This window comes from Hemibagrus wyckioides, linkage group LG05, assembly GCF_019097595.1.
Source record: "Hemibagrus wyckioides isolate EC202008001 linkage group LG05, SWU_Hwy_1.0, whole genome shotgun sequence".
Classification (NCBI taxonomy): domain Eukaryota; kingdom Metazoa; phylum Chordata; class Actinopteri; order Siluriformes; family Bagridae; genus Hemibagrus; species Hemibagrus wyckioides.
The window spans coordinates 25,589,259-25,616,758 of NC_080714.1; the positions used below are offsets into that span (position 1 = coordinate 25,589,259).

At 40.9% G+C, this 27,500-nt stretch overlaps 1 protein-coding gene across 2 annotated transcripts in view; it reads right to left on the reverse strand.

The window, feature by feature from the left end:
- plxnb3 (plexin B3) overlaps nt 1-27,500 on the reverse strand; it is a 119,474-nt gene that overhangs the window by 57,284 nt on the left and 34,690 nt on the right. The window contains exons 1-2 of one of the 2 annotated variants that reach the window (XM_058389106.1): nt 10,106-10,264; nt 1-672 (exon numbers count right to left, since the gene is read on the reverse strand). The exon at nt 1-672 is cut by the window's left edge and continues 451 nt beyond it. In XM_058389106.1, the coding sequence (XP_058245089.1) occupies nt 1-659 (659 nt within the window). In that variant the 5' untranslated portion in view covers nt 660-672; nt 10,106-10,264. Of the gene's footprint in view, nt 673-10,105; nt 10,265-27,500 lie in introns of those variants that run through there. The other variant, XM_058389107.1, reaches the window with a different exon arrangement.

Sequence of the window (27,500 nt, forward strand, 5' to 3'; positions counted from 1 at the left end):
TTGCCCAGTTCCTCGTGTGAGAACGCGGGAGACGAATGAGACTGCTCGAGGCGGCGCAACGTGATTGGTGGAATTCCGCCGGATCCTTTGCTGGTGTAACCTCGTCCCACGAGCATGAGGCGCATGCCCTTGTGCTGAGTGAGCACAGCCACAGTGGAGACCTGAGGGTCATTGGCAGCTACGTACTGTGTGTCCACGGGGTTGGTTGTTTGGTACAGCACCTGGGAGACGTTGGCCAGGCTGCGCTTCTCACAAATGCCTTGCAGCACGGTGCCACACACAATCAAGCTCTGTGCCTGTGACCCTTCCTTTTTCTCCAGCAGCAGCAGCTGGTTAGTGTTGTTAGTCTGACGTGCCTGGCTGCAGTCTTTAGGCTCAATCGGGGGCAAACATTCGGGGCTGTCCAGCGTGGGTCCTGTTTTGCCCCATGATATGAGCTGGAGGTCAGGTGATAGGTGGTAGAGCGTGTTAACCGCACCTATGTAGAAGCAGCCTGAGCTGGAGTCCAGTAAAAGGTGGTTAAGGCTTGTGTCATGGGGGGAGATGAAGGTCGGGTGGTTGGTGAGGGCAAAGAGGGGCAGTGGGGGCAAGAGCAGGAACAGCACTAAGGGCCACCAGCAGATGGCATGGAGGAGCAGCAGGGGAGCGGCAGCCGGCATGGCACCCCCTTACCTGTTAGAGAGACAGACAAACAGAGACAGAATATAGTGAGGGAAAAACAAGACAGGAAGAATGAGGGTTTTTTTTAAGAGGAAGCGTTGCAGGGATAGCAGGAAGGCAATACCGAGGGCAGACCAAGAGATTTCGTGAATTCAGAAAGAGCACAATAGAAACGGAAAGGAAGGAAATGAACAGGGGAAAGGGGAGAATGATGGGGATGGAAAGTTTGGTACAGTATAAGAGAAAGGAAACACATGGAAGGATGATTGGAGGACAGTTGTTGAGGGAGACATTGAATAATACAGAAACACAGAGAGAGAGAGAGAGAGAGAGCGAAAAAGACAATAGTTTGGTTAACACAAACACACAAGAGAGAGTATGTTCTGCAATGCCTTAGCATACAACACAAAGCCTCACTGCTTCAAACGGATTCGTCTGTTCTTCAAAGTCCTGCCACCTTCAGAGAGACGGCGGAGGACGCCCAGCTCCGACCTGGCATCTCTCTCAGCTAGCCTCAATCAAACTGCCTCCTTTAAAACCCAGAAACGCAAAAGCAACTGCTGCGCTCGTTCATAAAGGGCAGGCGCGCAAACCATAGCCTAGCTCAGGTATCATCCAACACACTCTCATGTTCAGAAAGCTCTAAAGTGTGAGGCATGAAGGAGCTAATAGAAGTATATACTTCACGTTAAGGTGCTAATTTACACATGACCCGTGTAGCAAGTTGGTGCTTCTGGGATTTATACGAATTTCTATCACCGGCTTGTAGGTTAAATGTATTGGCACCCGATCACGAAATAAGACGCCATTCTGCTTCTCCACCTAGGAGGAATTTCAGGCCTGCTTGGGACACAACTTTGACTAATTTGTGTTAAAACGCAGAACATTATTTTATTCAGAAGGAGAAAAAAAATTGGTATCAAAGGACACCGAGAGAGAGAAAAAAGAAGGAGAGAGAGAGAGAGAGGCATGGGAGGGGAGAGGAGTCATCTTTAATTCATTTGGCAGCAGCAGAAGTCTTGGGGGCCTGCTGCTGCTGCTGCTGCTGCTTCTGCTGTATGAAAGATGAGAGAGTGGAGTTAGTGAGGTCCATCAGTATGCACAACGTTTTACCTCCTCATCTCCCCTCTTCAAAGCCTCAGCTCAGAGAAAGGCCTGTTTGACACGCTAGCCAGATTAGCCACTTCTTTTCAATTAGGCCCGGGCTTTGCGCGATTGGTGAGACACCTTGTTTATAAGGAGTGAAGGCGGAACATCGTCTTCCACACCACGCCTTGGCCTCCCGGTGGCAGACGCTCACACTGGTCTGCATTAATGAACGGGATCAAAAGGCTAGAAAAACCTAACCCTCACTACCGACAACTTTTAAGAGATCTTTTTCTGGAAAGAAGGCTGCGGAAGTGCACCCGACGTCGTATTAACGGATGTAATAAACCCCCACCTGCTATCAGTCTTAAATAGTTTGCTGTGCCTAATTAATTTCGTTGCACTTGCTCTGAGAGGAGAAAGAAAGGCAAAAGATGGAAAAATCACACTTGATTCATATGCTGAAAATTAGCAACTGCTTTTTCTTGCGAATATTTTGCAAAATAAGTAGCAGAATCTGACTGAGAACTCGAGACTTAAAAACACAAGAGCTAAGCCCATCACAGGAGGCCCCACCCTGCCAAATACATTAAGAACTGTTACTGAGGGGAGAAAAAGAAGAAAAAAAAAGGGTGTGTCGCCTGCAACATCCTCCATGAAATCAAAGCCAGAAGACAAAACAGACGACAAAACCAGAGGATGTCTCCTGGATCCCCACTGCCCGCATACGTGTGCGTGCCTTTCTAACCCGGGGAGGAAAGAGTAGCGAACAAAAGGCTGATAAAATAGAGTGCAGGGGGTCTCGCTCGCTGTCAAAACATCCAATTTCATGGCTCAAATTTGAAACGAGCGTTTTCTGCACGATCAGCGTTCAACAATATCTCTGTCTCTCTGTGTGTGTGTGTCGCTCTCTCTCTCTCCTCTACACTGTCTCGTTCTCTCTTCTTAAATGATAATAAGCGTTCCAGGGCATACGAGAAGGAAAGAGAGGAAAACACACACACACACACTCTCTCTCGAGCACACACACGCTCTCGTGCACAGACGAACGCTCGGCTGAGTGACAGAACTTCTTTGTGCGGCGAATTGAAAGAAAAGGGCGGGTGGATAGAGGGGGGATGTATTGGGAGACGCGCTCTTCCTTACACTTTGGAATGAGCCGTGTTGTTTGACGGGAGGAAAGTAAATGGGGGTTGATTTTTGCTCAGCAGCGTTGTGATAACAGACTCGGTGAAGCTTGAGTTCGAGTCTGCTGAATGACGGGGATGCTTTCTCCGACACGGCGCACGGTTAATGGGGGCAGCTGAGCCGAACGCTTCTGAAGAATTTTTTCAAGCCTTTAACAGGCTTGGATTCCGAATCTGACCTTTGACTCCGCGGTTACGCCTACTCATTCCCTAGGCTCTCTCGTTTCGTTCTCTCTTCTGGTCAGTGGTGTGTTGCAGAGAGCTCATCTTTGGTGTGTTGCTTAGCTGGCTGTAGAGTGCTGTCAAAATTCCACCCATTTCCCCTCAGAAACAGACATCCGGGCAATTATAATGGTCTGTGTGTGTGTCTGTCTGTGTGTGTGTGTGTCTGTGTGTGTGTGTGTGTGTCTGTGTGTGTGTGTGTGGTGCACCATACAATGATAAACGGAAACACAGACACACACACCATCCCACACATGCAGAGAATTTCTCAGCTGCACAGAGTACTAACATTTCTGGCACCAGAAAACTCAACAGCACTGGCCAACAGTTCAGTACCAATGGTTCCAGCTGCTGAAAGCTGACACTAACAAGAACTAATGCGATTCACGGGGTTAACGCTATTTACGTCTACATCCTACGGCAGACAGACACGGAATAAAATCACCGCTATCGTCCAGACGTTTTTATTCGCAGCAAATACGCTGACGTCCTACTGTATGGATAGCGTTTGTGTTGTTTTGGTTTTCGTTTAATTTTTTGCCCCCCTCACTCTCCTGACAACCAAACAAACTTTTCCTATTTGTTTAAAAATAAAATACATGAGTACCTTAATAACACACTTGGTGGTGAATAAGGTTAATCACTAATCTCCGAAAGGCTCGAGCGAATTTCTGCACTGAAATTAATAGTGACGTTTTGCTCAAGCGTCTCTAAGCGTCTCTAAGCTCTCTAAGGAAAATGCACTAGGTTTCCGATTGGTTGATGTTCGGACCTATTAAAAAAAGAAAAAAGAAGTTCCATACAGACACCATTAACGGCAGACGCAGTCATACAGACAGGTACACAAAGCTGAAGGACACTACACAAAGCCTGTACTTCACTTCTAGCTGGAAATGTAAAAGCTGTGTCTGCACACGTGTGTGTGTGTGTGTGTGTGTGTGTGTGTGTGTGTGTGTGTGAAGGAAGAGTGCTTTGGAGGGCACCATGTTGAATTTGAAGAGCCATATGAACCCCACCCATGTGGCTGGAATCGTGAGTCAATAAAAGCGCCTACTGTCAGCTGTCAAATACCGATCGGTGCAGGAATACCGACACTCCGCACGCTAGCTCGCGCCGCACGCTTTCCTCCTGAATTCAAATCGGAATTTTATTTCCCATTAGCATAAATTCAATTTATACAATCAACAGATTTCAAATGTGGGAGCTGTGGAAGCATTATGTTGTATTAAATGGCAACAAATCTCCCATTAGCCCCGAGGTTTTTTCAGATAATGCTCCTGGGGTAGAGGGCACGCTGCACTGGTGCACGAGTGTGTATCCTGCACGAGCGTGTGGGACGCAGTGGGGGGATTTTTCACCTGGTAATAAAACATGAAAAACTGCTGGAGAGGGAGACAAAGAATTCCACATACAACACACACACGCACACACACGCACACACACGCACACACACACAGCAGCAACTGCACCAGGAGCGGGAGGAACATCTCCGGGCAATGAATTCATTCCAGAGACAGCCAGTGATGATTATAGGAGAGCGAAAAAGAGCGAGGGAGTGAGAAAGAGAGAGCATGTGTGTGTGTGAGAGAGAGAGAGAGAGAGAGACAGAGGGGGAGAAGGGGGCAGACTGGGATTTACAAGTCTCTTTGATGCCAAACATGAGAGTGTCAGCATACCAAGTGTGTATGTGTGTGTGTGTGTGTGTGAGGGAGAGTGTATGCTTGGGGTGTGCTTGGGGTTTAATCACCACCTCAATGTGATGGAGGGAGCTCATTACCATACTCAACACGGAGCGGGTGAAAGGGTGGAGACGCCAATACTCGGGAAACTACACAACTAGTAGAAAACTGAAAGAGGAGAGGAAGAGAAGAAAAAAAACGTCCCTGGTTAGAAGTGGGAACGAAAGAGGAGATAGCGAGAAAAATAGCGAGATTTGCAATGTAACCTCATAAATATTTTATCAGCATGAAACGATACAGTACGTGCAGCTTTCCTAATGTATCACAGGAGGAAGTATCTCTGTCTCTGTTTCCCCCCTTATTTACTCCCCACCGACTCCCGACTCCAACGTTATCTTTTCCTGACTGCTGCAATCTCGCCTTTGTTCGTTTTATCCTCATCCTTCCTGTGTGAATATTTCTTGCAACATTTGATATCACCAAGGCCCTGGGTACGAACCTATGTGCGTATGTGTGTGTGAGAAAGAGACAGTGTGTGTGTGAAGTGAACACGGTTTAGCAGAGTGCGATTCGGCTCCTGCAGGAATTTCCAACGGAAGAGGAAGGGGGAAAAAAATCGCTGCAGTTCGAGGCTGTCGACCAATCACGGCGCGCTCGGGCTAATTATCACCTCTCAGAATAAACAAATATGATGATGACATCTCGTTTTGATGCTAATGACCCTTAATGGGCACTCGGGGAGCGGGGATGGCGTTCTAATAACTCCCTGCGATAAGAAAAAGATTGTAGTTGCGCTGTCGGGTGAGAAAAAAGAAAGACTTAACATTTACCGGCAATAAGGCAGCACACTTAATCTTGATTAGGTGCTGAATGTCAGGCCCTGAATGTGAGCTGTTAGACTGGAAAAAAAAAACACACCAAGATCTGAAGATCTGGAGACATCCTTCCATATGATTATGATTATTAGATATCACCTCGGCTCTCGTTTTCACACCAACACACTTCCTCTCACTTTTGCATGCGCACACACACACACACACACACACATGAGCACATCAGCTTTCATCACCTCCTTGTCAAGCATCTGTGAGTCGTGCTACAACGTCAATTATTAGATGGAGCCTGATAAACAGAGAGCTCGACTACAAACCCAGCCGAGTGGTTTATTAGTTCCTACTTACATGGCAAACACATGGTTATCTCCCCACACACACGCTAGAGTGCTGAGTATCAATAGCGCCCTGAAATACTGGATTGGATTTGTAACGCTGTCTAATCCAATTCTTTGAATGCGTCTGACTTTGTGAATGTGAATGTTACAACTTAAATAAGATATTGTTAATAGATGCTATTAGATAAGAAACACGTTGGTGCCGTTAATGACCCTATTTTTAAAATAATAAACAGCACAGATTGATGTGTGTTGGAGTGTGTGTGTGTTCTGATTTTACTTTATAAATAAATAAAATGTTCAGAAAAGTTAATTAAGCTGTTATAGATAAATAATCCATGACGAGTTGTTGTGACGCTACCACCCTCACGTGTATGTTCCCTCATTTTTCATTCCACTGATATCACAATGATTCACTTACATGTACTTTTTTAAGGTATTATTGTACAACATATCAAACTTTTAACCATTTATAGTTACTTTAAATGTTTTGGAATAGCTATAAAACAAGTTAGCTCCTGTTATCGCGTGCACTACAACAGCTATAAACACTCGCTCCTTTACACTTTCTCACTTTCCTATGTATATATATATATATATATATACACACACATACACTGATCAAGCATAACATTATGACCACCTGCCTAATAAAAGTTGGTCCCCCTCTTGCTGCCAAAACAGCCCTGACCCGTCCTGCACTGTGTATTCTGACACCTTTCTATCAGAACCAGCATTAACAATTTGAGCAACAGTAGCTGGTCTGTTGGATCGGATCACAAGGGCCAGCCTTCTCTCCCCACGTGCATCAATGGGCCCTTTCCGCCTATGACCCTGTCACCAGTTCACCACTGTTCCTTCCTTGAGTTAGCTGCAGTTTTGGAGACGCTCTGATCCAGTGGTCTAGCCATCACAATTCGGCTCTTCATCAAACTCGCTCAAATCCTTACACTTGTCCATTTTTCCTGCTTCTAACACATCGACTTTGAGGACAAAATGTTCACTTGCTGCCTAATATATCCCACCCACTAACAGGTGCCATGATGAGGAGATCATCAGTCTTATTCACTTCACCTCTCAGTGCTCATAAAGTTATGCCTATATATATATATATATATATATATATATATATATATATATATATATATATATATATATTATATTTTGTCAGTGTTGCTTTCCTGTAGCAGACAACTCACTGATTATTACGAATCTGCTGACAACAGAGGCTCCTTCGATAAATAAATACATTTTATATCAGCGATTATACAAAACGTTTCCTGTTTATTATAGTCCTAGATTTGATAGATCTTATACCGTATAAGCTGTTGCTATGGAAACACTAACCGCATGAATATAAACCTGTCATGTGAATTACAGCAGGAACTACAGAGTCAGAGCTGCTGTTATAGAAAATAAATCAACACCATCCGACCAATCAGAGTGGAGAAGTCAACATTGCTGTGCCACGTTCAGGAAAAAGAGGGAAAAAACTCCTGTGTCATAGGCTTCTACATACAGCATCTCTGAAGAGACACGCCCTTGTAAGTGCTGCACACACTGTAATAGCTATGTTATAAATGTTTTAAGGTAAGAGCCAAACAAACAAGAAACACACATTCCCCCAAAACAAATCCGTAATCCACATAAACACGCTATATTTTTGAAAGTGTCCAGACCGCTCTTGATACGCGTTTGGCTCTCTGCTCATCCTACAGCTGAAACGAGGCTGATGCCGTTTGTTGGAAACCGAGGCCTGGGCTTCAGAAAGCATCCAAAACAGGCGTAATTAGTTTGTTATTGTGGATGTCTGGTAGGCATTGTTCACTAATCCATGTAATGGATGTTTTTAATGTCAGAAAACAAGCGAAACAGCTGTGTGTTTTTTTCCTCTATTCTGCATGCCTCAGACTTGCGGTTCGGAGCGGGTTTGATGTGGCGCTCGGGGTCGAACGCTCCCAGACGCGTTTACGATGTTCACACTTTTACGAGGAACGCATTTGCCTTAAAGAGTTTTTTTTTCTTTCGAATTAGCAGTAGGAAAGAGTGACAGCCAAGGCTATTTGTGGGTCTGGGGTTTGTGTGACAAGCAGATTAGCGGCACAACACGTGCTGCGACGCTAGGTGAAAACCCCTGGCGCTCCTGAAAACGGAGGCGGCGTTTAAGATGGCAAACAATGGAGTGATAACAAGACAGTGTGTGTGTGTTTGCGGGTGTGTTGTGTATAATTGTGTGGGCGAGAGTGAAGGGAATATCTGTGTGTGTGTGTGTGTGTGTGTGTGGGCGGGGGTAAGAGAGACAATCAGGCATCGGTGCTGCATGAGAGAGAAAAGAGTAACGGAGGGGAATTCGTGTGTGCGCATGTGTGTGTGTGTGTGTGTGTGTGTGCATGCGAATGTGTGTGTGGATTCGTATTCCACTTCTGGCAGCTCTGACCGTGGCAAACTGCTACTCTGAGACAGGGCAGCCACGCCTCCCTGGAGACTAATACAATAAACCAGCAGAAATAACCAAGCGAAACCCCCCCAGGGGGAAGGAGACTGAACAAATACACGATTAAATATCCAGTAATTCTCTGATTAGTGTCTAAAACATTCCAGTCCGTGGCTTAGCTCAGACGAAATCATGCAAAAACGCCTGTGTGCACTCTGCTTACTTTGTTAGAAACGACGCCCGCTCGTCATACTTGTGAAGTTTACTGGACGTGGTCACGTGAAAACCTTAACGGTGATGAATAAACAAATAAACCCCCGATATAGAAAGAGGGAACGCGTCTAACAAAAGGGGGAAAAAAATAAACAATAGTGAATTATGCATGCTGACAGAGCGAGCAAGCTGAAAGGCGTTACTGAAAAGTCAGGACTACTGAAGAATTCTGCTTGTACTTATATATATAAATATATAAATATATAAATATATAAATATATAAATCACGAGACAAAGCGTCTAACAAAGAAAAACAGCAAGCACACGGGTTACACTCACAGAGCTGGAGCATATTAATACGAGAATAAAATAACGACACAGAAGAAATAACAGTAAAGATGCGAAGCCACACGTCGGGTTATAGAGGACACGAGGGAACACACACCTGACGAGAGAAGACACAAAGCACCGGGCGTCTCGCACAGCGACTAAAAAACTACACAATTAAAACAAGTTTCCATGAAATTAAAACTCCTATAAAAAATCACAGGGGCTGTGATCTTACAAAGAACAAAAAAACCAAACACCTTATTATAGCCTGGTGTAGTGTTTGATCAGCTTAGTTCATGGAGAGGCTCTTGAATTAGTTGACAGCTCTTCTGCCTTTTCACACTTTCTCAAGTGGAAAGCACACACACACACACACACACACACACACACACACACACACACGCCATCCTTGTGAGGACCTTCCACTGACACCTAATTAAATCTTCACCAAAACCCCAGTAAACAAAATGGAAGCTATTTTAATTATTTAAAAAAAAAAAAAAAAATACATTTAATTCATTATAACCTTCCTTAAACATTAGCCACAAGGTCTAGAAAGCTGTGAGACCTTCCTATCCTTGTGGGGACATCAGGTCCACACTAGGGTATAAAAACACGCACGCGCACACACACACACACTGACACGCGCACAGCAGTGCAGCTGCTGAATAGGAAAGGAGCTCGCGCTCGTCCTAAAATGGGACTAATCCATTTCTTTTTCCTTTAGTGGGTCCGGTTATCAGGTGAGGTGTTTTAAAGGGAAATCCAGGCGCTGGCACACCTTTAACAGGTCTGAATGGCGGAAAAGCTGTGACTAAAACACTAACAAACCTCCATTCAGAGGTTAAAAGACAAGACAAAAGGCGAAAGCCGCAAAAAGAAAGAAGGGTCATGTTGCACTTCAGGTTTAAGAAAACACACACACACACACACACACCGTAACTAATAGCAACAAGATGAAAAATTACTATCAACTCGCGCTTGTTTAAACTTCTTTACTCGAGTTTTATTGGAGTCTTTAAGCCTGACAAACACGTCGCCGCGTTATTAAACAGTTATAAACCAGCTAATAAGCGTTAATAACGGTCGACGAGACCAAACAAAACTCGGTTCTCGCACTTACTTTATTTCATCAGCACCGTCGAGTTTTCATTCCCTTCACCGCCGAAGGAACAGAGAAGCGTCGTCCTTTCTTGAAATATATATATATATATATATTATTTAATATTATTCTTAAAACTCCGAAACGCTTGAGAGAAAACTCCAAACTCTTACAAAGCGCAGGAATCCCATCGCGTGCGCGCGCGGACTGGGCTCGTGCGCTTCGACGGCGGTTGAGATTTAGAGCGAGAAGGGAAGCGCGAGGCAAGGCGAGCCGAGCGGAGCCTCGTGCGTCTGGGCGGGACTTTCGACAGTAGAAGGGGCGGGCTATGCAAATTCGCCGCTCAATTGTCCTTATCTCGAACACGTGTATTTAAAGTCCAAAAACCACGCCCATTGTTCTCTGGGGAAGAGTTCCAGACTTTTATTACAGCCACAATTCTCTGGATTTTTTTATTTTTTTATGGCAAACTGTCAACTGATGTGTGTGTGTGTGTGTGTGTGTGTGTGTGTGTGCGCGAGCGGGTGTGTGATTTAATTTAAAAGGCTCATGCTTATCATCGCCCTTTAATATTTTATTATTATTATTATTTATATTATTATATTATTTTATTAATATTATTATTATATATTATTATTATTATTATTATTATTACTTTATTTCATGAATTTTTCATGCTTATTTCAAAATATCCAGGGATCACAATTTTACTGAGATGATCACTGCACAAAGGTAGAAACAAACAAATAAACCTTCCAAAACTACTGAGATCCAGACCATCAGATAGATATGGTCATAAATTTTAAGATAAGATGATGTGCATGCATCACATTAAGAACAGTGAGAATAAATCTAAACCAACAAACAAACGTGATCATTATACATGAGCCGACAGTGACCCGAGATGACACGATGCCGAAAATACAGAACTGAACAGCTTTCTAGACGAGACGTGGGTGGCTACGCCTAATCGTGCCTAGGACACGGTTGCCTTTGTTATTGAATATTTATGGATCAGAGAATTTCATTAGTGACCATTTGATCGTGGTTCCTTTATGCAAAAATGAACAACGTGTCAGAATCTCAGTGATACAAAGGTACATAATGTTTATTACACCCTGTGTCAGCCATGGGGCCACACCCTTGCACCCCCCCCATCCCGTTTCTTGTCTTCTCATTTTTTGTTATATGAAATCTGCTACATAAAGCCAGGTGGCTTACAAGGATTTGGTAAAGAGAGCAAAAGGGGAGAGAGGGAAAAAAACACAACAACCGCAATGTGTTCAATGTTAAGGTCAATAACCTACAGCAGAATCTGTGCATCTATCCCACTGAGGATTGTTGCCTGGGTTACCTAGGAGACAACCCCCACCACCACCACCCAAAAAAATATAATAACCCTATCTGTGGGACTTTGAAGTAATTCCTCTTAGATAGTAGTAGTAATAATACTAATAATAATAATTGCTTTCTAATAACAATAATATTAATATTAATGATGTGCATGTATGCTACATGTATTATGTACAATAACAGGTTTATTACTCATTTATTAACATTGCAGTGGTCTAATATATATATATATATATAAATTTATTTATATATAAATAAATAATCATTTGTCCTTATCTCAGGTGTGAATGTAAAACTAGGCATGCTCTGACACTCACACCCCTCCCGTACGCCGCAGCTCCAGCAAGCAGATGGTTTTTTGGCACATTCCTTGCCTTCGTTAAACCTCGATTTGACATTAGACACGAAACAGCGTTGAACCCGAAACGTGTCGGATTTAATAGATTATCGCGCATCCCTTTGGACTCTGTTTGTCTAATGGGACGCAGCTGTGATGAATTTCCCACGATGTCAAATTTTCAGAAACAAACAGGTTTTTTTATATAAAAAAAAAAACAAAACAACAACAACAACAACAAAACATATTTTGTTCAAATAAAAAAACACCAAATGGCGTTCCATTAATAGGTTTTTAATGGAAAGAAGGGAAGGGATCCAAACTGAGGAAGTCATGTTAACCTGCTACTAGTGTGTGTGTGTGTGTGTGTGTGTGTGTGTGGAGGGGAATCAGAGAGAGCGAGATAGAGAGATAGAGAGAGAGAGAGAGAGAGAGTGGATGAAGTGAGAAAGATGGAGTAGATTATATGTAAAGGTGAAGCAGTTAAGTCTATAGAGATGGAGAGCAAGAGTGAGCGAGAGAGAGAGAGAGGGAGAGAAAGAGAGAGAGAGAGAGAGAGAGAGAGAGAGGGAGAGAAAGAGAGAGAGAGAGAGAGAGAGAGAGAGTAGATTATATGTAAAGGTGAGGCAGTTAAGTACATAGAGATGGTGAGAGCAAGAGTGAGTGAGAAAGAGGGAGAAAAAGAAAGAGCGAGAGAGAGAGAGAGAGAGAGAGAGCAGAGAAGGGAATAGAGCAAGACAGAGTAGAATACATGTAAAGGTGAGATACTTAAGTATATAGAGATGAAGAGAGCAAGTGAGTGAGTGAGAGAGAGAAAGAGAGAAGGAGAGAGAGAGGGAGAGAGAGAAGAGGGGACGACAGCAAGAGGGAGTAGCTTGTATGTAAAGGTGAGGCAGTTAAGTACATAGAGATGGAGAGAGTAAGTGAGAGAGCGAGAGAGAGAGAAAGAGTGACAGGGGCAGTGGGCTGGACGGCTCCCTGGTGGGAGACGGAGGACGAGCTCAGCTGGGAGTGTTTGGCCAGCAGTGAAGAGCTTCATCAAACTGCTCATAAAATATTAATCACCTTCACAAAGAACCTCCATCACATACTCTAGACAGATGAGGAAGAGGAGGAGGACGAAGAGACAGAGAGAGAGAGAGTGAGAGAGAGAGATGATGAGAAGGCACGGAAAGACATAGGTAAAGTGGATGAGGTAGAGACGGCTGGACATATTGAGAAAAGGATTAAATGAAAGAAAATGGAGGAAACGTGAGAGAAAGTGAGTGAGAGATGAGAAGATGAGAGAAGTAGATAAAGAGTAATGAAAGGATATTGAAGGATAAGAGGAATAGGGAGAGACAATGCAAAAACGAAAGAAACTAACAAAAGAAAGATGGAGGAAGGGATGGAGTGAAGAAAAAGAGGTGTGGCTGAAACAGAGAGAGGTAAAGTGATGGAAAGATGGAGAAAAGTGTGGATAAGAGAAATAGAAGGAGAGAACAAGGCAGGGAATATAGATAGAGGATGAAAGAAAGAAAGAAAGAAAGAAAGAAAGAAAGAAAGAAAGAAAGAAAGAAAGAAAGAAAGAAAGAAAGAAAGAAAGAAAAGGAAAGGAAATGGAAAAGGAATAGAAGGGAAGATGGAGGAAATATACAGTGGGGAAAAAGAAGGGAAAAGAGAAAGAAGAGGGTGCAGAAAAGATAGGAAAGGACAAAGAGATGGAGGAAGAGGGCCTGAAGACGATGATGGTGTGATGGAGAAATAGAAAGGGACAGCCAGAAGTAAAAGAAAGAGTGATGGAAGGAGGGAAAGAGAGACAGATGGAAAATCAGAAGGAGTGATGGAGAAAGAAACAGAAGAGGAAATAGAGGAGGTGTGCTGGAGACACACTGAATGCAGAGAGGAGGAGAGGTAATGAATGGCCGGACGGGTGGAGGAGTGGAGGAGGGGTGTGTGTGTGTGTATGTGTGTGTGCGTGTGTGTATGTGTGTCTCTTTAGGGGGAGGTGGGGGTGGTGTTGGGTGTAGGGGTCACATGCTGTAATTGGGGGGAAATGTGTGTGACGCTGGGAGGAAACCATTATTGGCAGGTGGAACAAAAATGTACGCATCTCTGAAATAATGAAGAGGCGGAGGAGAGAGAGAGAGAGAGAGAGAGAGAGAGAGAGTAAGGACACAGAAGCCACGGAGAGCAGGAAATAACATCGGCTTGTTCTCAATTAATAGCAATTGCCTTTCACTAAAATGGTGTCTTTTTAAAATACAGCAATTAGGAGTCAGGAATAGCTGCAGTGTGTGAGAGAGAATGTGTGTGTGTGTGTGTGTGTGTGTGTGTAGTGAACGCTTGCAAATTTGGCAGAAAGACCCATGGACCAGCAGTGTGTGTGTGTGTGTGTGTGTGTGTGTGTGTGTGTGTGTGTGTGTGTGTGCAAAATCAAACAATAGAGGATTTGTTAGGAGGATGTTACTCTGTTCCCTTACACACATACACACGCCAAGGACACACTCAAAAAAGTACACACACACACACACACACACACACACCACAAAGCACTCATGCAGACAAACACATACACACAGACGGAGAAGCCCATATTCAGTCATTCACATTCAGTCATCCATCTGTGCAGCCATTCATTCTTATATTTGCTCTCTATTGATCTATTTATCCACCTGTCTAACCATCTATCCATCCAGTTACACACGCATGCATCCATCCATCTATCCATCCATCTAACCACATATTCATTCGTCCACATGTTCATCCATCTATCCATCCATCTAACCACTTGTACAGCTATCTATCCAACAATGCATCCATTCACCCACTCATCCATCCACCCATACATCCAACCTTGAGTACCTCCATTTATCTATCCATCCATCCATACATCCAACTACCTCTACATCCATCTATCTATCCAACAATGCATCCACTCATCCATCCATCCATTCATCCATCCACCCATGAGTACCTCCATCTATCCAACCATGCATCCATCCATCCATCCATCCAGTGACCCGTACCTCTAGACATCAATCCAACTGTACATTTATCCACCCATCCACCCACCTGTACATCCATCTATCCATCCATCTAACCACCTGACAATTCCCATCCATATATCTCAACTATGCATCCATCCATCTTCCATCTATCCATTCTTTAATACATATATCTATAAATTCATCCATTCATCATTTCATCCCACTCCACTAATGCTTCCATCCTTCCTTCCTATCCATCCATCCATATAGTCACTCTCTTAAAGCAGGCATTAATTCATCCATCAAGCCATCTAGTCAGCCTCTGAAAGCACATATTATTTCATGCATGCATCAATCCATCATTTGTGTTTCGATCTATCCATATTCACTCTCACTGTAAGTCTCTCTCTTATGTGTGTGTGTGTGTATATGTATATATAAAACCATTGACATGAAAAACATTGATGATCTCGTTACCATGGCACCTGTCAAGGGGTGGGATTTATTAGGCAGCAAGTGTACAGTCACTGCTCAAAAGTGATGTGAAAAAAAAAATGCAGTGCTTAGTACGTAGCAGCCCAAAGAAGGACAACCAGTGAAACAGTGACAGGGTCAGGGGTGCCCAGGGCTCATTGATGTGCGTGGGGAGTGAAGGCTAGCCGTCTGCCTCGATCCCACAGGCGAGCTACTGTAGCACAAATTGTTGGAAAAGTTAATACTGGCTATGAGACAAAGGTGTCAGAACACACAGTGCATCACAGCTTGGTGTGTGAAAACACCTACAATGGGCAGATGAGCATCAAGAGCATGGAGCAATGGAAGAAGGTGGTGTGATATGATGACATTTTGGCAGATGCCCTTATGCAGAGCGAATGTTTTCTACAGTTTAGCAAATTGAGGGTTGAGCCTTGCTCCAGGGCCCAGAAGCTTAGTGATCCTGGGATTTGAACTCATAACATTCTGACCAGTAGTCCAACAGCTTCACCACAGAGCCACCAATCTCACCAACTTATCTCATTTTTACAACTGAGCAACTGAGCATTAAGGGCCTTCCTCAAGAACCAGAAGTTTAGTGGTCCTGGGATTTGAACTCATAACCTTCTGATCAATAGTCCAACGGCGCCACTAATCCCCCCAACTTATCTCATTTTTACAACTGGGTAATTAAGGATTAAAGGCCTTGCTTAAGGTCCCCCCCCACCCAAAACACTGAGAAAGTGTCCACTAAATTTATATTTCTGGCATCCACCCTTATCCAGAGTGACTTACAATTTAACTTAGGGATAAGGGTATTGGTTAGTAGACCTGGTCAATCTTACAACCTTCTGACCAGTAGTCCACCACCTTAACCACTCAGCTATCACTACGTCAGGAAGGAAAGCTGGCAGAAACAGCATGATGTTCTGGGCAACGTTCTGCTGATCCTAGCATTCATGTGGATATGTACCACCTACCCAAACACTGCTGCAGACCAAATACACCCTCTTCATGACAGCAGTGTCTAATGGCTGTGACCTCTTTGAACAGATTGATGCAACTACAGGGCAGTAGTGACTCAAGCGGATAAGGCTGGTGATCAGAAGGTCAGGGGTTCAAGCCCCAGCACTGCCAAGCTGCCACTGTTGGGCAATTGAGCAAGGACCTTAACCCTCTCTGCTCCCAGGGCGGTGTATCATAGCTGCCCCTGCGCTCTGACCTCAACTTCCTCAGCTGGGATATATGAAGAAATGAATTCCACTGTGCTGTAATGTATGTGTGGTGATAATAAAGGCTTCTTCTGATGCCCCGTCACACAATTATTCAAGAATGACAATGAGTCTTAACTCGTCTTGTAAAACTTACAATCCTTGAAGGACCTGCTGAGTCTTGGTACCAGATACCACAGTACACCTACAGAGGTCTTGCTACATTGGGTTAGAGCTGTTTCAGCATCACAAGATCATGGAATCTACACAATATTGGGCAGGCGGTTTTAATGTTATGGCTGATGTGTACAGTGTATATATACATCATATATTGCTCTCTTTATCAGCAATACATCCATCTGTGGTATGTCACATATATTTAATGAAGGTGAAAGTGCTTAAGAATTAACAACACACACAAACACACATCTGTTTTATGATGTTTCATGGTGAGTTATAAGAGGAAAAGAAAAAGAGACGATAATACGCGAAGCAAAGTGCAAGAGTAAGACCCAGATATCTCCTTCCTCGTGTGGTTAGTGAGGTGAGAACTCTTGTCTTACATGCAGCATGTGGTTTGGCTTGTTTTTTTTTATAAATCTGAAACAAAGTTTTGCATCTGGAAACTCGACTTGTGAAGATCACATACATATACGGAATAGCTAGACATTCTCTCCGAAGCAGCGCGGTGTCAAACACCAGGGCTGGAAAATAACATAACACATATTCTGCAGACACACAAACAACAATACAATACAGTAGAGGCGGTGCTGTGAAGGAGGATTTTGTACTTAGTAATAAAGTAATAAACACTTGATTTTGTTTATTCCGAAAACTTCGGATGACACAATATAAAGGCCGAAGCAGGTGCTTAGCTTAAATAATATTAACACATGGAAGCTAGCAAGGCTTGTGAACAATTAGGTGAACAATTTAAACGTTTATTACAAAAACCCACAACTAAGATGCTGTAAGAAAGGATCAAACCCTCTAAGGATTAAACATACAAGAAGGTTTGGTAAATAAAAATGAAAAGAAATAAAATTCTGCAACAGGGTGGTGTGATGGCATGAAGCGGATTAACTGTTACTTCCTTTTTGTTATTTTAAGTGTTTCCTCACAACAAATCGTTAAATGTTTTATTCCAGTTACACCACAGCAATTTGGTATAAATATATATTTACATAAAAAATAAATAAATAAAATAAATTAAGAAAAATAAATATTTTTAATTTATTTTATTTTATTATTTTAAATATAGTTTAATACATATTATTATTATTATTATTATTATTATCTGGTTATAATAATACACAACTGACACCATTAATATTCCTCCATATTTATATACATATTTTCTACATATTTTCCTTTTCCTGCCGTACAAATAATTCAATTACTATTTTTATTTTAACTCCCTGTATTCTATTTTTATTCTAATTTATCAGTCAATCAGCACTGTCTATGGTTGTGTATGTTATGATACACTATATTGCCAAAAGTATTCGCTCACCTGCCTTGACTCGCATATGAACTTAAGTGACATCCCATTCCTAATCCATAGGGTTCAATATGACGTCGGTCCACCCTTTGCAGCTATAACAGCTTCAACTCTTCTGGGAAGGCTGTCCACAAGGTTTAGGAGTGTGTTTATGGGAATTTTTGACCATTCTTCCAGAAGCGCATTTGTGAGGTCACACACTGATGTTGGACGAGAAGGCCTGGCTCTCAGTCTCCGCTCTAATTCATCCCAAAAGTGTTCTATCGGGTTGAGGTCAGGACTCTGTGCAGGCCAGTCAAGTTCATCCACACCAGACTCTGTCATCCATGTCTTTATGGACCTTGCTTTGTGCACTGGTGCACAGTCATGTTGGAAGAGGAAGGGGCCAGCTCCAAACTGTTCCCACAAAGTTGGGAGCATGGAATTGTCCAAAATGTCTTGGTATGCTGAAGCATTCAGAGTTCCTTTCACTGGAACTAAGGGGCCAAGCCCAGCTCCTGAAAAACAACCCCACACCATAATCCCCCCTCCACCAAACTTTACACTTGGCACAATGCAGTCAGACAAGTACCGTTCTCCTGGCAACCGCCAAACCCAGACTCGTCCATCAGATTGCCAGATGGAGAAGCGTGATTCGTCACTCCAGAGAACGCGTCTCCACTGCTCTAGAGTCCAGTGGCGGCGTGCTTTACACCACTGCATCCGACGCTTTGCATTGCACTTGGTGATGTATGGCTTGGATGCAGCTGCTCGGCCATGGAAACCCATTCCATGAAGCTCTCTGCGCACTGTTCTTGAGCTAATCTGAAGGCCACATGAAGTTTGGAGGTCTGTAGCGATTGACTCTGCAGAAAGTTGGCGACCTCTTCGCACTATGCGCCTCAGCATCCGCTGACCCCGCTCCGTCAGTTTACGTGGCCTACCACTTCGTGGCTGAGTTGCTGTCGTTCCCAAACACTTCCACGTTCTTATAATACAGCTGACAGTTGACTGTGGAATATTTAGGAGCGAGGAAATTTCACGACTGGATTTGTTGCACAGGTGGCATCCTATCACAGTTCCACGCTGGAATTCACTGAGCCCCTGAGAGCGACCCATTCTTTCACAAATGTTTGTAAAAACAGTCTGCATGCCTAGGTGCTTGATTTTATACACCTGTGGCCATGGAAGTGATTGGAACACCTGATTCTGATTATTTGGATGGGTGAGCGAATACTTTTGGCAATATAGTGTATGTTATCTCTTCCACTTATCACTTATGTTATAGCAGCTATCAAGTCTGTCTGTTCTCTCTCTCTCTCTCTCTCTCTCTCTCTCGTTATTTGATTATTTTTTATCCATTTATAAGCCCATGCGGAGCATCCGCGAAAGTTGTGTACGTAAAGTCTGGAAGTTTCTTTCTGTCGCTTATAGAAATCTATAAATATTCATTCCCTCACCTGCCTCGAGTATTTTTTGCTCCTCGTTCGAAATGGATAACCCGCCGTATCACGTTGCCCGAGGAAGACTGGAGACTCCTTCCAAAAATATTAAATAAATAGAAATAAATCTCTATATCTCCTTAAAAATATATTCTTTTGTTTTTAGTCAAGCATCTGAGATTCAAAGGTCAAAATATAATTGTGTTATTAGACCTAGAGCTGGAGTTTGCCAGAATTTAAATCAGAAAGCATGGGCGATGTTGAAATTGTTGGTGATTTGTTGAATTGTCGGTGGTGATTTGTACATCTGAACATTTAGAAATCGGTCGATCGAATTAAAATACCTTTAAAAAAACCTTTGCTCATGGATCCTCGGTCACATGTGGTAACTTAGTGGTGAAGGTGTTGGGCTACTGATCACTAGGTTGTGAGTTTAAAGTCCCAGGTCCACCAAGCTGCCACTGCTGGACCCTTAAGCAAGGCCCTTAACCCTCAGTTGTACAAAATAAGATTAAAAGAGCGTCTGCTAAATGACAGAAATGGAAATATAGACCAGGAACCTGTTATTTCTTTAGGTGTGTGAGACTGGAAAAATGAATTTGATAAGATCTAAATGGCTAGCGTGATTGTGTGCTTGTGCATTTTTAAGCATGAGCATGTGTAACTATGTTTGAGTGTGTGTGTGTGTGTGTGTGTGTGTGTTTATAGCTGTGTGAATCAAAGAGTGTGTGGGCCTGTAAGTGAAGGAGTGAGTGTGCGCGAAAGAGAAACTGAAAGACACTGATTGTGCCCAGCTTCATGCCCTGGCAGCATGTAAAGAGCCTCCTCCACAGCACAGATCACCCCAAATACACTCCACATTCCTCCTCGGTGTCTCTCCGTCTCTCTCTAGCACTTCATTCGTCTCATTTTTTTTTTCCACTCATCTCTCTCTCTCTTTCTCTCACACACACACACACACACACAGTGCACTCCATTAATGCCAGGCCCGGTTAAAATGCGCAGGCTGCATGCCCATTACAAAATCAAAGCCGGGACTGGATAAAGATGACCAGTGTGCGTGTTAACGGAAGCGCCGTGACCTTCCCGTGTTTTGGATGGCTCTCGTCGGGCTTTGAATAGAGCAACTGTGACTGTGGGTGACCTTTGACCTCTCTCTGCTGCAGAGTTTCCTTTTTACACGCTGAGCCAAATATGCGACTGGCAGAAAGCAGGCCTGCGCGGAATAATAATTCCTCGGCCGATTCGATTCGGCTCACATTCGCCTTACGCCGAGGCGCACACGGCGTCCGAAAAAACGCTCAGACTCACCGTGCATAAACACAGCAATATTTCATGCTCTTTAATGAAATGCTTAGACAATAGAGAACAAAAGGTTTCGGATCTGCTAACTGCTGCAGAGTCCGGACTCAATACCACACTGTGAGCGTAGGATTAAATATTGTGCGCCTGTGATTGACAGGTCGTGATACGCCTTATATTAAAACCTGATTCAGACTTTTTGAGATAGCGCCACAGTGTTATCTGAGGAGGGGTTTGGTAGACGGGGTAGTGGTGCAGCCGGAGCCTCGTTGCTAAAATGGGGGTGTGTTCGAATCCTGCGACTAGCAGACTGCCACTTATGGCCTCTTCAGCAAAAAGGTCCTTAACCTGCCCTTATCCTCTTGGGGTTTTTTTTATCCAACAGTACTGCTGATTCAGAGTGGTCAGAAGGATTTGATCCATTTTCACTAACAGAGACTCGGGCGATCGTTTATATATCGCAGGGTTATATTTTATTTATTATTTTTAAGTTATCGTTTCTATAGTAACAGCTCATTCACAGGTACTTATATGATGGATGCTTTGCACGGGCTCATAAATGGATAAAATAAACAGAAAAAACAAAAGAGAGAGAGAGAGAGAGAGAGAGAAAGACACAGAGAGAGAGACACACAGAGCGAGAGAGAGAGAGAGAGAGAGAGAGAGGAAGGGACTAGAGGAAGAGGGAGTAGATTATATGTAAAGGTGAGGCAGTTAAGTATATAGAGATGGAGAGAGCAAGTGAGTGAGCGAGAGAGAAAGGGAGAGAGAGAGAGAAAGAGAGAGAGCGAGAGAGAGAGAGAGAGAGAGAAAGAGATAGAGAGAGAGAGAGAGAGAGAGAGAGAGAGAGAGAGAGAGAGAGAGGAAGGGAACAGAGCAAGAGGGCGTAGATTATATCTAAAGGTGAGGCAGTTAAGTATATAGAGATGGAGAGAGCAAGTGAGTGAGCGAGAGAGAAAGGGAGAGAGAGAGAGAGAGTGTGAGAGAGAGAGAGAAAGAGAGAAAGAGAGAGAGAGAGAGAGAGAGAGAGAGAGCAAGAGAGAGAGAGAGAGAGAGAGAGAGAGAAAGAGAGAGAGAGAAGGGAACAGAGCAAGAGGGATTATATGTAAAGGTGAGATAGTTAAGTATATAGAGATAAAGAGAGCAAGTGAGTGAGCGAGAGAGAGAGAGACAGAGAGAGAGAGAGAGAGAGAGATAGGGAAAACAGATAAACTATTTATATAGTGCTATAACATAAGTGCTTACCTTACTGTTAACTGGAATAGATAACATTTCCGTATTAACCAGAAAACAGAAATATGAAGCTGTGGCCTGAAAATAATCCACTTATATTAATAGTGCAGTATCAGTATCTCTGCTTCATCACACCATTCGGTTTATTTCTGGCTTTTATCATTCCATCCATCATGACAAAAACCCAACAGTGTTTTTTCTTTTAAATAGTGACTCATGGGTTGTGTAATAAATGTAAGATAGATATAAGAGTCTGAATAAATAAGAGCCTCAGGATTTTCTATAGCAGCATCATGGGCTCGTTAATATACAAATGATCTCGTTAATATTCATGCCTGTTTCGTACCAAAATCCTATAAGTAAATAGAATTTAAATAGAATCTTTAAAGCAAGTTGACAGGCCCATCTGATTTGTTCAATACTATTGATATTTTTCTAATGATGCGAAATTAAATATGTGGTTTGATGTTTTGTGTATCGATGCACAAAGAAATTGAGAAAATTGTGTTTCCTAACCTGTCAGTGCTTTCTAGAGATTTGAGATTTGAGTCAATTTTGTCTGTATAGAGCTTTTAATAATAAATATCATCACAAAGCAGCTTTACAGAAATCCATATGAAGACTTGTATTCTTAATATTCCTTAGACGGCATGAGGAAGAAACCTAGAGAGGAACCAGACTAAGGGAACCTTCTAGAGATAGTGGAAATATAAATAATGACATTAAATATAGAGTCTAGACACAAAGGATGTCGAGCGCTCGGGATGAACAAGGCCTGGAAGCCATCGAAACAACAATTATATCAACATTAAAATCAACTTCAAATGTTATTCGGGACGCAGGGCGACATGCAGTGAAATGTTTTATTGACTGTTCGTGGCAAAAAAAATGAAAGAATAATAAGAAGAAGAAAATGAGAAGAAATAGGAACAAAAAAGGAATAGAATAAAATAATAATAATTTAAAAAATGCAAATAAAAATATACTATGAATAGAATTTCAATAATAAAAAATTAAAATTAAAATTAATAAAAATTAAAATATAAAATATAATTTACTTTATGGATGGGAAATGGAAAAAGTATATAGAAAAAAATATGAAAATATATTTTTAATGAATAAAAAAATAAATAAATAAATACATTTTTGGAAGGGAACACTAGATAGTGGAAATATAAATCATGACATTAAATATAGAGAAAATCAAATTCAAATGTTATTTGGGACACAACCTGACACAGGGAGAAATGCAGTGAAATGCTTTATGGACTGACCACGTCAAAAAAAAGAATAAGAATAAGAATAAAATACAAAGAAATAAGAAGAAAAATGGAACAGAATAAAAATAATAATACAATAAAAAATACAAATAAAAATATACTAAGAATAGAATTCCAATTCTGAAAATAAAAATGAAAATAAATGAAAATTAAAATAAAAAAATATAATTTACTATATGGATGGGAAATGGAAAAATTATAAAAGAATTATAAAAAATCCAGAAATATATATGTTTAATCATTAAATAAATAAACAAACAAATGAATACATATTATATTATATTATATTATATTATATTATATTATATTATATTATATTATATTATATTATATTATATTATATTATATTATATTATATTATATTATATTATATTATATTACATTATATTATATTATATTGAATCTATAAATTACAAAGTTTAGATCTCCGCCTAACCCTTATGTGTCCGTCTGTTTAATCAGGGTTGCCATGGCAACCTGTTTTTCATTGACCACCCTGTTTTTTTCTACTACTTTGCATCCTGTTCTTATTCTTTGCCTGAATTTGAAATGTTGAGTAGAAGACGACGGAGACGACTAAATTCTGCTCATTTCCTCCAAACGATGGAATTAATTGGGCTTAAATGAACTGTTTCGAATTATTTTTCCGTCCATTTCCCCTCCCAAAACCTTCGTCTGTCAGGGATTAGCGCCGATTCCATGTTAATCATTGCCGATAGCTGATTACATCGTCCCTTCATCCGGCCCCTTTGTGTGAGTGTGAGATAAACGTCTCGTGACCTGACGCTCATAATTTGGGTGTTAAAAAAGCTGACAAATGCATTCTTTTAAAGAAATAATTATGAATTCATTACTACTCGTGTTAAAAATGACTTTTTAACAAAAAGATTACCAGTAATCCCAATAATAATAACAATAATGCCACAACCTCACTGATAACTGTCTCTCATTGGTAGCATTTAAAAGATATCTTTGTAGAAGAGGGCTAGGAAAAACTACGCTTCTGCGGCTCCCGGCCTTGAGAAGCTGCTACGTTAATGATAGCTACAAGTAGCAGCTTAGAAACAACAGCTGAACAAGAATTTTAGCAGCACACGCTTGAGTAAAAAGGTTTAGGGGAAGTTATAGCTCCGTGGTTAAGGTGCTGGACGATAGAAGGTTGTGAGCTCAAATTCCAGGACCACCAAGTATCCACTGCTGAGCCCCTGAGCGAGACCTTCAACTGCTCAGTTGTATAAATGAGATAGATAATGGCATCTACCAAAATGTAACACATCAAACTCTTCATATTTTCAGCAAGGTTTGATATGTTGTGCATTCTGAGATGCTTTTCTGCTCACCACTGATGTAAAAAGTGATTACATGAGTTTCTCCTTTCTCCTACATGGCAGCTCAAACCAATCAGTTGTGTCCAATCCACAAGACTAGAGACCAATCAGGTGTTTCTAATTCACAAGACTAATCAGATGTCTCTACTCCACAAGACCAATCAGATTTCTCTAATCCACAAGACCAAAAAGATGTATCTAATCCACAAGACTAAAGACCAATCAGAAGTCTCTAATCCACAAGACCAATCAGATGTTTCTAATCCACAAGACCAATCAGATGTTTCTAATCCACAAGACCAATCAGATGTCTCTAATCCATAAGACCAATCAAATGTCTCTAATTCAAAAGACTAGAGACAAATCAGATGTCTCTAATCCACAAGACCATTCAGATGTCTCTAATACACAAGACCAATCAGATGTCTCTAATCCACAAGACCATTCAGATATCTCTAATACACAAGACCAATCAGATGTCTCTAATCCACAAGACCATTCAGATATCTCTAATACACAAGACCAATCAGATGTGTCTAATCCACAAGACTAGAGACATCCGACTATTTCCACCCACAGGACTGAATTGAACTCATACTCTTGCTGTAATGTCTTATTACTTCCATAGAAACAATTGCTAGAACTTTCTCTGGTAGAAACTCCACATTAATGGGTTTTTTCCCCCCAGCATTTATGGAAGGAGTCTCCAGTGTCAACAGTCAGAGGTTATCTGGTAAAAGTAAAGATTTCAAACAGACACTTAATAACACAAACAACACAAATGGTGTATTTTTGTTTCTTCCCACACACATACCCACATGAAGCACACATGCACATTAAAACTGATGATAAATTATACACTAGGCTAACAGAATGTAGATTAAAAAAGAATAAAGAAATCTCAGCACTGGGATTTGGTTCAGAAGTGGAGCTTATTGCCCCGCCTAACAGCAACGTTATATGAGCTTTGATAAAGCAAGAGCACACTGACCTAATAAACACCAACAAATCCCTGGAGTGCCAGATAGACACTCTTGGTCTTGAAAGTAAAAGGCTCTTCACCCTGAACACACCAGCATTACGCCTGAACTGTATAATTGGATAAAAGCAGCTGCCAAATAAATAAACGTACGTAAACAGGGTGTCGTGCCAAAAGGAGCATATGCTGTAATCCATTAGACAGAACGTGTGAATTGGTGCACGTGCAAGATGATTAAAATCTTTAAAGATGATAAAAATCCTGAATACTATCCTTATATGAGTTTTAAAAAGACTAGGATATTGGCTCAGATGAATGGTGAGTGATGTCATTACGCTTGATCTTCCTATATACTCCTTTCTATTTAATGAATACTCATTCATTCATTCCTTCATCAGCCACACGGGGATTCAGCTAACTTGGACACAGCGGACGCAGACATACAGAGCGGACATTAGGAGTAGCCAGATCTGGTCAGATGTGGTGTTTGTGGGTGTTGAGGAGAACCTGGATCCTCCAGGATAATCAGCATTCAGGATCGAACCTGGGACGACAACAAGACCAAGATTCCACGGTGGCCGAGGAGCGCAAAACGAAATAACAAATCAGAAAACTATATTTTTGTATATATTTTGTAATATATTTTCTTTTCAGGTTTGTTTTTTGCTGGATTTAATATTTTGTTTTCGGAATTTTTTTATTTTGTTTTCAGATTTTTTTATTTTGTTTCAGAATTTTTTTTTTTTTTTTTAGATTTATTTCCTTTTCGGATTAGTTTTTTTCCCAATTTGTTTTTTTAATTTTTTATATTTTGTTTTCAGATTTGACATTTTGTTTTCGGATTTCTTTTTTTTCCAGATTTGTTATTTTGTTTTCGGAATTTTTTTATTTTGTTTCAGATTTTTTTTTTTAGATTTATTTTCTTTTCGGATTAGTTTTTTTACCAATTTGTTTTTTAAATTTTTTATATTTTGTTTTCGGATTTGACATTTTGTTTTCGGATTTCTTTTTTTTCCAGATTTATTATTTTGTTTTTGGAATTTTTTAATTTTGTTTTCAGATTTTTTTATTTTGTTTCAGAATTTTTTTTTTAGATTTATTTTCTTTTCGGATTTGTTTTTTTCCCAATTTGTTTTTTTTTTTTTTTTATTTTGTTTTCGGATTTGACATTTTGTTTTTGGATTTCTTTTTTCAGATTTATTATATTGTTTTTGGATTTTTAATTTTTTAAATTTTTTATTTTGTTTTCAGATTATTTTTATTTATTTATTTTATTTTTTTCAGATTTGATATTTTGTTTTCAGACTTGTTTTTTTCCAGATTTTTTATTTTCTTTTTGGATTTGTTTTTTTCCCAATTTGTTTTTTTTTATTTTGTTTTCAGATTTGACATTTTGTTTTTGGATTTCTTTTTTTTTCCAGATTTGTTATTTTGTTCTCGGATTTTTTTATTTTGTTTTCAGATTTGATATTCTGTTTTCAGATTTGCTTAAGGTTTTTTTTCTGATTTATTATATTGTTTTCAGATTTTTAATTTTTTATTTTGTTTTCAGATTATTTTTATTTATTTATTTATTTCAGATTTGATATTTTGTTTTCAGATTTTTTTGGATTATTTATTTTGTTTTCAGATTTGATATTTTGTTTACGGATTTGTTATTTTCCTGATTTGTTATTTTGTTTTTGGATTTGTTTGTGTTTTTTTTTTCGGATTTGTTATTTTGTTTTCTGATTTATCAAGTATTTTGAATTTGATATTTTGTTCTCGGATTTGTTTTCCCTTCTCAGTCAAAGTATTTAGACCTTTGCTTCATTTTGACATTCAGTCTGACCTGCACCTGGATGAGTTTAGGCACTGCATTGCTGCCATGTGATTGGGTTATTAGACTACCAGTGTTCCTAATAAAGTGGAAGATGGGTCTATCTCTCTCCTCTCCTCCTCTCTCCCTCACTCTACGTCTCTTTCTTCCCCTCTCTCTTTCTTCCTGTCACTCTCTCTCTCTCCCTTCTCTCTCTCTCTCCCTCTCAA